The sequence below is a fragment of the Cynocephalus volans genome, chromosome 2 (assembly GCF_027409185.1).
Source record: "Cynocephalus volans isolate mCynVol1 chromosome 2, mCynVol1.pri, whole genome shotgun sequence".
Classification (NCBI taxonomy): Eukaryota; Metazoa; Chordata; class Mammalia; order Dermoptera; family Cynocephalidae; genus Cynocephalus; species Cynocephalus volans.
Window position 1 is genome coordinate 15,672,595 of NC_084461.1, and position 12,801 is coordinate 15,685,395.

Sequence of the window (12,801 nt, forward strand, 5' to 3'; positions counted from 1 at the left end):
TACCAACTAACAGAGGGCTGGCTGGCTGGTTTAAAACCCAAAATAAACGTTTCAAGCCGAAGCTCTCTACTAACCAATAAATGGGACTTTGTCTTTGTATTTTGAAAGGGGGCATTTTGTTCTGTTTTGGAAGTTGGATTCTCTTACTGTGTTGTATACTCAGCATAATTTAGGACCATCAGAGTAGGAGTTAGGAGCCTTCAGCTTTCTCAGCTGTGTGACAAATAAATTGGGTTACAGACCACATTTCCTTCTACTTCAAACATATTTTTGCTGTTATGATTGGCTGATGTTTGTATCATAGTTACTTCCACTTTTCATTTTATGTGCTTTTGTGGATAATTTACATCTCAGTTCATACTATAGCATAAAGGAGAAGTCAAGGGCTTTGACGTCAGAGGATGCAATATTTCTTTTAGATCTTCCCTTGGATATTAAATATTTTGGATAACATTGTAAAAGTTATTTTAAAAATGTTATAATTGGTTGTTGCTCCCATATAGAAATGCAGTTGGTTTTTAAAAATATTGATCTTTATTCATGTGATCTTGCTATATTGACTTATTAATTCTAAGAGAAATACAACATGACCAGCTGATAAACTAGGTGCTTCATCATATCAGTTATTGTTGGGAAAATATAGGAAAATGGTCAGGGCCCCCCAGATGTTCAGAATCTTGCTGAGCATTTGATGTAAATATGCACGTGTGCCCAGGTGTTCCTTGGCTATTGACTAATGTAATTGCGCATGTGCACCCAGGTGTCCTGGGTTATGGACTTATGTATAAAGGACAAGCAGCTCTGAGCCACAGGGACCCCCTCAGGGTGCCCCTGGGTGGGGGGGGGGATGTGTGCCACAGGGAGGCCGCTACTGCTGCTGGAAGCTGTTGCTGCCAGGGCCTCTGGGACCCTCTGAGAGGCCGCTGCCACCAGACCTGTGAGCTGCTGGACCTGTAAGCTGCGGCCGCCATTGCTGAGGACTGAGCTTGTGTCGTCTGCCAACAGCTCCCGGGATCTTTCCCAGTGACCTAGCATGGACCTGTGTGTGAGAGGTCTGGTGACCCAGTCTGTACAATGGATTTGAAGGGTCTGAGCCCTAGCCCTGACAATACAAATGGAAACTTAGTAAAATGAAACATTTTGGCTTTAGTTATGAATTGCCTTAGCAAGACAGTTAGCACAGCAATTGCTGTAACCCGACAAGTGGTGTAGTGGTGTAACTTTACAGCTATAATAATGTGAATAATGACGGTTTTATATCTTTTCCATTTCTCATATTTTCATTCCTTTTTTTGCCTGACTGAAGTGGCTGGAACCTCCTCAGTGAGGATAGCACATCTCTGCTCCCCTTGGCCTCTGCTGAGGCAGCTTGAAGGCTGGAGGCTGGAATCATGAGATGTGTCTGGTGGAAGCTTCGAAGACTGACATAGCTGGGGGTTGGCACAGCTGGGATTCTCTGGGCATCTTTCTCTATATACCTTTTCTACATAGTCTCTCCAGCATGGTGGTTTTAGGTCTCCAAAAGCACATGTCTCGAGAGAGAAAGAGATAAGCAAAAGCTGCAGTATCACCTTCTATGCCTCAGCTTTGCAAGTCACACAGTATTGCTTCACTCAAATTCTATTTGTTAGAAGTGATAACAAAGGCTGCCCCCATGTTCAAGGAGAGAAGAATTAGATCCCACCTTTTCATGGGAAGGGTGTCAATTTGTGAATATGTTTGAAAACCGATACAATCAGTCCTTTGGTCCAAATTATTTACATTTCTCCTTTATGCAAAATATACTTACAACCTGTGATAGGTCTTGGGAGGAAGTATCTATTAAGACATCAGGTTCAGGTTGAGGCTCAGGGTCCTGTCATCTAAATCATGTGCCCGTGTGGCTGATGTTCCTTGTGTGTAGTTCCTTGATTCGAGCTCATTGATTAACATTTTCTTGATCTGAAGATCAGTGTACGAAAGAGACAAGTTTTCTGTCCCCCACACTCCACATACAGTAGTGAGACTGGCATAGATAACTGCTGTAGACACTAACTAAAAAAGGTGGGTAAAGAGAAAGCTCACAGCAGTGCTTGGTCCACAGCACTTCTGAAATCCACCTGAACACATGTTGCCAGTTCCACCAACTGGGGATCATTCTCCATGGGTTCTTGGATATATCCTGAGTCATCCTTTTTTTTTTTTTTCTTCTATAAAGCATAGTCATGTTTGCAGCAGATTAGTTTTTTCAGCCTGCATCCTGCCTGTAGAAGCTTTGTTTCAATACAATTCTTTCTAAAATGTTTGTGTTTTCTATGTTTACTACTGGAATTCACTCCATTAAACAAAAGCCACACTCATGTATCTCAAGATAAGTCTTCCTCTACATTGGGATTTCTGAAAGGTTACTAGGGCATAATTCCCTTAAGGCTCTCAGAAACCCTGACTGTGTAATGGAGATGATCTGTAAGGCCTTCCCCTGTGATCCCCTAGAAAGACTTTTATCTGTTAGAGACACCACCTTAATTCATTCTAAGATCTTAACAAAGGGTTTTGCACCTTGGATTCCTGTTTAGACTATGTTGTCCTGACAATGCCCTTCACTTGATATCTTCCAGAAACCATTTCTGAATTTTAGCAATCATTTGTCAATTGGAGAAGCTGGGAATGAAAAAGTTTTATTTCTAACCCAGACAGTACTGGTTTCTTCAACAATTCTTTCTTTAGCTTATCTGTCTTTTTATTAAAAAGAAACCAGGTGGTTCTTTCAACACTGTCTCTGAAAACCTTCTTAGCTAGAACATTCAGTTCATTAGGTACATTTTCTGTTTTCCGCATGGCTAACGTTCTGCCGTTGCATCACAAAGTCCCCCTTTTTTCCAGATTCCAGTATTTTCCTCACTTCCCTTGAAGGCCTCACCAACAGCCCTCTAGAGGATCATCAAGCTTCCGCTAACAATCTCTTTGTGATTCTTTAAGCTTTCACTGCATGTTTCTTAAGTTCAATTTCTCCCTGCTGTTCAGTCCCAAAGCCACGGCTTTAGGTTTTGTTATGGCTGCACCTCGCGATTAGTACCAAAATATGTTCCAGTTATCTAATGTTGTGAAACTAACCACCCCCAAACATAATAGACATTTCAAACATTTATTTTGCTCATGAAGCTGCAATTTGGGAAGATCTTAGCAGGGAGAGTTCACCTTTGCTCCCTTCTGCATAAGCTAGGGTGGCTCAAAGCTAAGGGCTGGAATAATCTGAAGACTCGCTGACATATCTTATGATTGGGGGCGGGAAGAAAAACAGCTGAGGGATGGTACCCCTGGGGCTTGTCAGGCATCTCTATTTCCATGTGGCCTCCTTAGGTAGTCTTTTTAGCACAGCAGCTTCAGGCTATTGAGACTTCTTATACATCAGCTCAGAGTGTCTGTGTCCCAAGAGAAAGGGCAGGTAGAGATGTATCACTTTGTATGACCCAGGCTTGTAAGTCATGCGGTATCATTCCTACCACATTCTATTCATTACAAGTGAATCACTACAGCTGGCTCATATTCATAAGAATTAGACTTCCCCTTTTTATGGAAGCAGTATCAAGAAATTGCAACATGTTTTAAACAACCACACACACTAAACTGTAAGTGAGGCTAGGAAGTGTAGTCTGTAGCTAAGCACTCACTACAAGCTAAAACTTATGGGGAATTCTATTAATAAAAGGCAAAGGGAGAATGAACAGATTATTGGAGAAGGGTTAGAATCTCTGTCACAGGCAGCTTTGAGAAGAAACTAAAACCTGAACCAGGTTGTCATGGATGAAGAGAATATGAATAGGGAGAAAGGTCATTTCAAGCAAGAGAACATGAGCAGACACTTGGAAAAGGGAATATGGTGGGCACATGTGTGTTTACACTGTAAAAGTGTGTGTCTAATTAGAGCAAGCAGGTGATGGGACAGTGGTCAATTATGCCACATAGAATGGGTGTGGCTATATAAGGAGGCCAGTAAAAAGTAAAGTATTTGGATTTGGTATAGTTTTGTGATGAAGAGCAAGATTTCATAGTCAGATGAACCTGGATCTGAGTTCTCTGTCCATAGTGGTATTGTGATTTTCAGCAAGTGTGGTAAATTACACAATTGGCCACAATTTTCCAACCTCTTGTTAAGTGACATTGCAACAACTTGAACCAAGATATGGAGTATATTCCCCCCTCCCCCCCTTGCCTATGGTCTGGCATTGTGTCTTGTTTTGGCCAATAGAATGTGGTGAAATTAACAATGTGCCAGTTTCAAATCTAATCTCCAGAGGCCTTGCCTGTCCCCATTACTTTTCTTGTGACCTTGCCAAATGCCCTGGGAACCAGCCAAGGCTAGCTCACTGGAGGATGAGATTGCACTTGGAGCAGAGCTCAGCCATCTCATCTGAGGCCGCAAACATGAAAAACCCAAGACAAAATCAACAAAGTTCACCTGACTGTAGTTGAACTGCAGAACCATAAATGAGCCCCGGCAGGGACAGACCTGCCTAGGTGGGCCAGTTCAAACTGACATGAGCTAAATAAATGGATGTTATTTTTGCTACTGAATTTTAGGGTGATTTGTTACATAGCAAAGCTAACTGTTACAGCAAGTTAAATGAATTGGTTTCTAAATCCCAAGATCTCCACTGCAGATTTGCTAGCAGCTACATCAGGGTACTGTAAGGACAAAATAAGATGATAATAGTAACTCACTTGTTACCAAGCCTCAAACATATATGCTGAGAAATGGTAACTAATGCCATTGATTATATCAGAGAGAGATGATCAAAGGGAGAGTGTAAGAATTATTTTAGAAATCCACATTCTGCTCATTTTTCCTTGTGAATTTTCTTCATTCATTTGTTCCACTGCAGTGACATGTGCTCACACTACACTTCCCAAATCTCCATTTTTGGAAGATGTTCTCCCTTCAAAACTTTCCTCCTTGCACTCTTTTTCTGGATCCGTTCAACACATATGCGGCTGGTCCACATACTCACTCTATGTTACAATTGCACTATTGTTTAATATATTTATATCTTCTTCTCTCAACTAGGCTCTAAGCAATTTAGTAAAGACAGTTCTGTTCCCTTTGCAAAACCCAATGAGGTAGTGGGGGTTTTTTGTTCATTTTTCATCCAAACAGCAAAATACTAGTAAATACAGGGCTGGCTGTTAGCTCAGTTGGTTAGTGTGGTGTTATAACACCAAGGTCAAGGGTTCAGATCCCCATACTGGCCAGCTGCCAAAAGAATTAAAAAATAAAAAATAAATTAGTAAATATTTAGTAAAGTTAATTAACTTATGTTATGGTTGGTGTTGATCCTTGGGATTGTTGTATCTCCAAGAGGCCTATTAAATTTTCTCAATGCCAAGTCACTCAGTAAACTTAGAGAATCATTCCCCCAAGAGACCGGACTTGTAGGAATCATTAGTTTCCTTTTCTGGTATAGCATGAAAATGACGAAGAGTCTAATCTAGCAACTGGTTCCCACCAAGCAAATGCCTAGATGCCTCAGGGGTAGTAGACTCTGTTTATGTCTCAAACTGCTAATCAACTGTAATTCTGTTATTACTTGAAAGGGAAAATACAAGTCCTTGGAAAAACTAAAGATAGAAACAGATTCTGTACTTTGAAACACCTTTAATTTTCCCACAATAATTTTCTACCCACACAAAGTGCTTGTAGCTTTATAAATGTCTTCTACTTTATTCAGAGGTTTTCTTTTAAATAAGCAAACGTCCATTTCTTACTGGAATGGACATCTCCTCTGCGTTACGTGTTGTCCGTGGTGTGCGGGACTTGGCTCCCACTAGCTTGCAAGAGCTGACTGTGTGGATCTTGTTCCAACTACACATTCACAGAGGCCACCGTGGAGCTTGAAATTAGTCATGGTGGAAGATTGACACCAGCAAACACTACAAAGCACGATGTTTTCCCCCTGGAGATCCAGCACTTCCCTGCCAGAGCTCCAAGCGCTTAGGAATTACAGCTCTCATCTTGTTGACAGACACTGGGTGTCACCAGGAAACACCAGAGTCACCTTTGCCATTGCCGAGCAGCAGAATACAAGTTGGGGGACTGAGAAAGCGGCGACTAAGTGGAAGCATGGCAGTGACACATGCCACTGAGCACAGCCAGTGCGGCTGGAGGCTGAGGAGGCAGAGAGCGGCTCGAGACGAGGCTGGAAAGGCAGGCAGGGGTGGAAAGCACGGGGCTGTATAGTACAGAGTTCTGCTCTGTCGGCACAGAAAGTTATAAGAGTTTTGAGGAGAGGGATGTATTTGGATTTGTGTTTTATAAAGATCCCTCTGGGTGTGTGGTCTGTGGAGAACAGAACACATGGTGGGGAGGGGCAGCAAGGAGATCGATGAAGACGCTGCTCTGCACGAGGACAAGGGGGCCCATGCATGGCTTCTGACCTCTGCCCAGATACCTGCCCCCTGCCAATGGGCACCTCCACACCTGTACTTGTGCTCTTTCCAGGCCCCTCACCAGGAATTCCTTCCTCTCCACCACCTGAGTCCTGCGATATCACAGGATGACCAGGTCAAGGTCCACCACCCTCCACCTGGACAGAGGCTCCCCATGGCCATCCCAGGCACATTCATCTGCCTGCTTTGGGCACCTGGAACACTTACTTCCTGATACTCAGCTGACTCTTGCTGTGCTACCGTGTGGTTATTTAGCACTTTCATGTGCATTTGTGTGATCTTCACAAGAAACTAGCTGAAAGGGGGGGCTACGACTTGTTCAACTACTTATGGCAAACTTAACCCCTAAAATGTGCCAGGCAGGCTCGATGTTTGGTTTCTTGGGCATGTGGAGGGAAGACAGAATCTGTCCTGAAAAAGCTTTAATCAATCTGCTGACTGATCAAGTAGAAATGAGAGCTGATGCTGAGTCAGTTTCTGTTGATGAGGAAATGCAGGGAGAGAGGGAGATTAATTCAAAATACTGAACAAGAACCACCTCAAGCAACAATCTCAAAACTGCGGATTATAGGGCCGACCCCGTGGCTCACTCGGGAGAGCGCGACGCTGGGAGCGCAGCAGCGCTCCCGCTGCGTGTTCGGATCCTATATAGGGATAGCCAGTGCACTCACTGGCTGAGCGCGGTGCAGGTGACAACAAGCCAAGGGTTGCGATCCCCTTGCCAGTCAAAAAAAAAGGACAAAAAAACCCAAAACAAAACTGGGGATTATAGTCCTTGTGTAACACATGCAACTAAAATTTTAACTATAGCTAACAATTGGTTATAAGTGAAATATATTTCTAGTTATCTTAAACATGGATCAGTTAAGTTCTTTATATAAAGGACCAGAGAGTAAATATTTTCAGCTCTGTGGAAGGCTGCTGTTGCAACTACTCAACTCTGCTGCTATAGTGTAAACACACCCATGGGCAAACAATGCACAAATAAATGGGTGTAGATCTGTTCCAATAAAACCTCTGGGCTACGGTTTGCTGATCCTTGAGCTAATAAGATTAGGTATTTTGAAAAAAGCAGTGCCAAATCTAGAAGCCAGATTTAATATTTTCTAGCATGTCATATTTCTCTGATCAACTGTATGAAACAGGCATAAATACACTGTTTAAATTTAGTTTTATGTATTTTTGTTTTGTCCCCTGTAAGCTTTTAGTGGATAGGGATTTTCATATTCTTTAAAGCACTTACGTTTATACCCAATATACAAATATTTCTGGAATTTAACAAAGATCCCAAAGTATGACATAGGTAATAATAAAGCTTTATTATGGCATATTTTTTTTTTACCTCAGCTTCATGTGCTGTCTGAATAAGAAGTCTTATAACCAAAAAAACTGCCTTCTTAGACTCCTGAACTATTTTTAGAGAGAAATTAGGTGGCCTATTTTTTCTCCACAAAGTTGTCCGGGTTACTATATAATCATTGAAAAGAACAAGGCAACTCTGTAAGTACTAATGTGGAATGAGAGCTAAAATACTATTCTGGGAAAAAAAGCAAGGTATAAAAGAGTTGATGCTGTCATTCATTTTTTAAAAAAGGAACAGGGACACATATATGTGTGTGTGTGTGTGCATGAGTATATACCTGGACAGTTTAAAATATTTTGGGAAGAATATTCAAGAAAATGGTAGAAATAGCTATTCCTAGGGAAGAAAATGGGTAATGGGTGGGCTATGGCTGGGAGTAAAAGCAGTATTTAATTTTTTTTTTTTGAAAAACCGCTTATATGTATTCTCTTCCAAAAGAATTAAAAATGAAAATACAATTAGATTGTCAAGTCTGAAGTGATGCCATCTTTTACATGATGTTTTCCTCAGTAATAAATGGAGACATGCAAAATTAGCTCACTGACCACAAAGCCACCGATATGCACCCGTGAGTGCATGTAAAACCAGAGCAATCGGAATAGATTCTGTGGACTGAGGAAGCACATTATTTTCCCAGCTGTGACAATGGGGGTTCTATAGTTGTTCAGGATGTTATCATGGTGGGCTACTGAGCGAAGGGTTTATGGGCCTCCCTGTACATTCTACTGCAACTTCCTCTGAATCTATAATTACTCCTAAATAAAACGTTAAAGCAAAACAAAGCTATTGACATGTAAAGGCATTTGTGTAAGTCTGTGGTCGAGCTGTGTTGCTCTACCTTAGCAGTGTCACTACGCTGTTCCTCGCCTATTTCCCCGTATATAATTGGCGGTGGGGGCAGCCTTCTGGGTTAAAGAAGTCACAGAGGGAACCCTGAGTGGTGAGCAGTGGAAAGGACACTTCTGCCAAGTTGTCTCTGGGCTACAATGAAAACAAAGACACAACATCGAGTCTCTGCTCACCTTCCTTCTCACCTCAGGAGGCCACGGGCTCTTGGAAGCACCTGGCTTCAGGTCACTTCCCAATCCCTGCACAGTGGGAGAAGGCCAGTCATGGGCCACAGCAGAGGTGGGAACAAGTGGTTCACCAGAGAACTGAGGCTCGCCCACACCTGATGTACGGCCTTGGGGCCTCTGCAGTTCCCCATCGCCTGAGCTGGTCTTTAGGGCACATCAGTGGCTCATATGCCATAGGGAGCTGCAGGAGGGTTTTTCAGGATCATGGATTTCAAGATCAGGCATATTCTGGGAATAAGCAACAGGAGACTGTCCGACATAACCACGTTTCACATCCTCAGATGTGTGCAATTTCATTTACCAGTCCTTTTACCTTTTTGGCTTTCTTGGAGTCATACTCAGTGTCTAAAGGAACAGTTGAGATGGCTACTGGTCTGTTTTTAAGCTCACTGTGCCTAAGTACATGAAGCACAAAGCTTGGACACTCCAAAACCAAAAACACCACCAAAAAAAACCAAAAACAAAAACAAAAATATCCCCCAACATGATTACTTACAGCCACCCTGATAAAGGAAACACACACCATGTCAGCTAATACCTTTTATTGTCAGACTTTCTGTGAGCCAACAAACAACAATTTCGCACGGTTCTCCATAAGGGATAAGGCAAGTTTCTTTTTTCTTGTAGACTTTGCTGGCCCAAGTCTTTATAACTTTTCCATATAAAAATAGAAGTCCAAAACCAGATTACTTTTCTTCTGGTCACAAATGCTGATTTATTTACAGGTGTCATGTTCAGACCACCATTATAAACTTGGGATAAAATATGTATGTATTTTATTAAAGCCTCCGCATTTAATGTCAGGGTCCTTTAAAGATTCACTCACATGTTATGCCTTTCAGGAATGCAGCATCTCTCCCCCACATTCAACATGGTTATATTTGCAATCTATCTGGAGTGGTACAAGCTAACCTTCAAAGAAACATTTTTTTTAACTTAAATCTTTTAGAAATGAAACACTCCAAAATGACTTCATATTGTTCTAAAAATAGCATTGGAGTCCGCTGTTTACGAGTGGTTTATAAATACAGTTATTATCTTGTAGGCTGCGCATCTGTTTGTAATACAGCAGACACAGATTGCAGACTTTGCTACATGTAAAACAAAACTGAGTCAAAACACGTTTTTTGAAATACAGCAAAGACAGGAAAATCCAGGATTCCGGTTTGTTAATAAAACCACCTTATAAAGTAATAACTGAAGACTATATCTCTGAACTATTAAAATATACAGACAGACTGTTCACACCATTGCACGTCCTTTTTTCCCTTTGCTTTTAATGCTCATGAAATGATGATTAAAGTGTGGAGTTTACGAACACATGCATGCATGGGCAAGCACGTACACTTAAAAGATGAAAGAAAGAAAAAGTTAATACACGTCCACGAGGAAGGCTGCCAGCAGCACTCCACCTAAAACATACTGTCCCCTTGGGCTCTCTGTTCCCCTCCCCACACCCTCACCTTCCCTCATAATTCAGGGAAATCAGGTTGGGAGGTTAGTGCATAATTGATGGACAATCTCCTCCATCCCCCAAGCTCTGTAAGTCTCCCCAAAGGGGCGGGGGAAGCAGTCCCCTTCAGTAGCACAGTTAAGGTCGATTAGTGTTGGTTGCACAAATTAAGGCACTTCTGGCTGCTTTGGAGGCAGCATGGTTTTTCTCCCCTTTCTTTTATAAGGCATGTGTCATCTAAGCGTAGTAAAGCTTTGGAAATTGTGCAGATTATTAAGGTTGACAGCTTAATACATGATCACTGAAGTTGACAGGGCAAAAGGACCCTCAGAGACACCTCTCTCTGATGAGAGCTTTCCAGAAAGCCTGGGCCGCTCTGCTTTCGGCTGGGCTCACACACTGGAGCCAGCTGAGGCCAGAGGGTGGTGCGCTTGGATACCAGAGACACATGGGCTAGCTGCAGCCTTCACCTGGAGCTGCCCTGGCTGCTCAGGGAGCGCGTGGTGCTGTAGCGCTTCTTCACGATCATGCTGATGTACGCCTTCATGAGCTTGGCCACGTCCACCACCTGCCGGGGAAGCAGAACCCACACATGGTCACCTGTCTCCACTGGGTCACAGGGCCCAGCCTGATCACGAGACATTCTCAGTCCATCCTCCACGGCCAGCAGCTTCCCATGCTAATCCATGGCTCACATTTTGTATGAAGCCAAGAGTTTAGCTGCTTTAACCTACTCCTAGTCAGGGAGAAGGGGAATCCTGGCTTTCCCAAATACAATGTGCACCATCTGGTGGTTCTGCCACACAAAAATGATAATTTTTGCTTAATGCAAACGATCAGATTTTGCACATTAAAAAACGAACTACCAGAAGGCACTGAAGTTCGCTGGTATCACTAGGGCCTGGATTACTATCCCCACTTAAAATAAACGAGAAGCGAGGGTCCACAATCGCAGCCTTTAAGACCAGATCATCTAACTCAAGTAAACCCCTTGCGACTTAGCCAAAGACCAAATGGAGGGCCTCAGGGCTGTGCTGGGAGGGACTGCACCAGCTCCCTAGAGGCCAGGCCCACCTCTACTCCACGCCAGCTACCTCTTCAAGCTAGGGAACCATCCCTCTATGGCCGGCCTGCATCCCTGGGGAAGCCTTCCGAACTGGCTTCCATTTCCCTGATCTTTCTTCCCGTCCGATCCCACCCAGATCACTGTTTGTAAAGTCACGTCGTAAAGTCATGCACAAAGACCCCATCGTAGTTCCTCCGTATATATCTGATTCCGCCAAATCCTGCAGCATGGCACCTGGGACCCTCCGGTCACAGCCCCCACCCCCTTTCCCTGTCGGCCTGGTCAACCCACTGCACCACACCCCGGATCTGCTCCCTCCTCCCAGCACCAACACCGGTCGCCTCGCTTCTCTCCATTATGTCACAGGCGGCCAGCACGCAACCAGTTCCACTTGCCACCTCTGCTTGTCAGCAGCAATCTGTGGAAGCCTCAATAGGCTTCTTGATTATTACATTTTTTAAAACTTTGGTGCTAAGGGCGCGCATATCTAGAGGCTTGTGCATGTGTGATCTTATAACACAGAATCGCTCTGTCCCTCGGTCCCCTCCAGCTCCCTGGACGCCCCCAGAGCCAGGTCTCACAGCTGTGATTCTCTGCAGCAAGTATCAACTAATTTCACAAGGTTTTATGGCCAAACTGTATACTTTTTATCAATCATCCATGTCATTTCCCTTTTTCCTTCCCTCCATGGGTAAAACTCCCTGATAGAACAGAACCAAATTTCTCTGTTGCAAAGGCATACAGAAGAAATCTGGGGCTATCAAATTTTGGCCTGTAAGGAACTGGCCACTGGGGAGGAGCCACCACACTACATCTTCATCTGTTTTAAAGCAAAATATTCAAATAAAAAGACTTGGTCAAAGGCATCAGGAAATGGGGTATTGTTTTTCTGTTTTGTCAAGCCCATGAATGAACAGATTGTCTTGATTTGCCCCTTACCTCACTGGTTTCAAAGAGCAGCTCCCGCTCATCAACTACGATCTTGTATGTATTTGCCAGGGGTGCCCCAAAAGAGAGGATGTGTTCGTACTGGAAGACTTCTAGTGGTCTTCCCTCCCCACGCTTGTAGACAGAGACGGCATCTGCGCTGACGCCCAACCAGAGTTCCTGGGGAAAGCCACCCTCCTTGCACTGGTGGGCGAGAGAGTGGGTGTAAGACATAAATCAGAAAGGCGTTAGAAACACAAAGCACAGAAACAAAAAGACAGGCTTGATTAAGTACATTGCACAGAATACTGAATGCCCTCAATGTGCATGTATGCTTGGGAGGAGCTGAAATATGAAACATGTACCTCTTTAGGGCCAGCCCGTGGCTCACTCGGGAGAGTGCGGTGCTGATAACACCAAGGCCATAGGTTCGAATCCCTATATAGGGATGGCCGGTTGGCTCACTTGGGAGAGTGAGGTGCTGACAACACCA

At 43.5% G+C, this 12,801-nt stretch overlaps 1 protein-coding gene across 1 annotated transcript in view; it reads right to left on the reverse strand.

Annotated features, from left to right (window-relative positions):
* Positions 1-9,389: 9,389 nt before the first annotated feature.
* MYO10 (myosin X) overlaps positions 9,390-12,801 on the reverse strand; it is a 206,684-nt gene continuing 203,272 nt past the window's right edge. Inside the window, exons 40-41 of the mRNA XM_063085311.1 lie at positions 12,321-12,512; positions 9,390-10,883 (exon numbers count right to left, since the gene is read on the reverse strand). Of these exons, the coding sequence (XP_062941381.1) occupies positions 10,782-10,883; positions 12,321-12,512 (294 nt within the window). The 3' untranslated portion in view covers positions 9,390-10,781. The remainder of the gene's footprint in view (positions 10,884-12,320; positions 12,513-12,801) is intronic.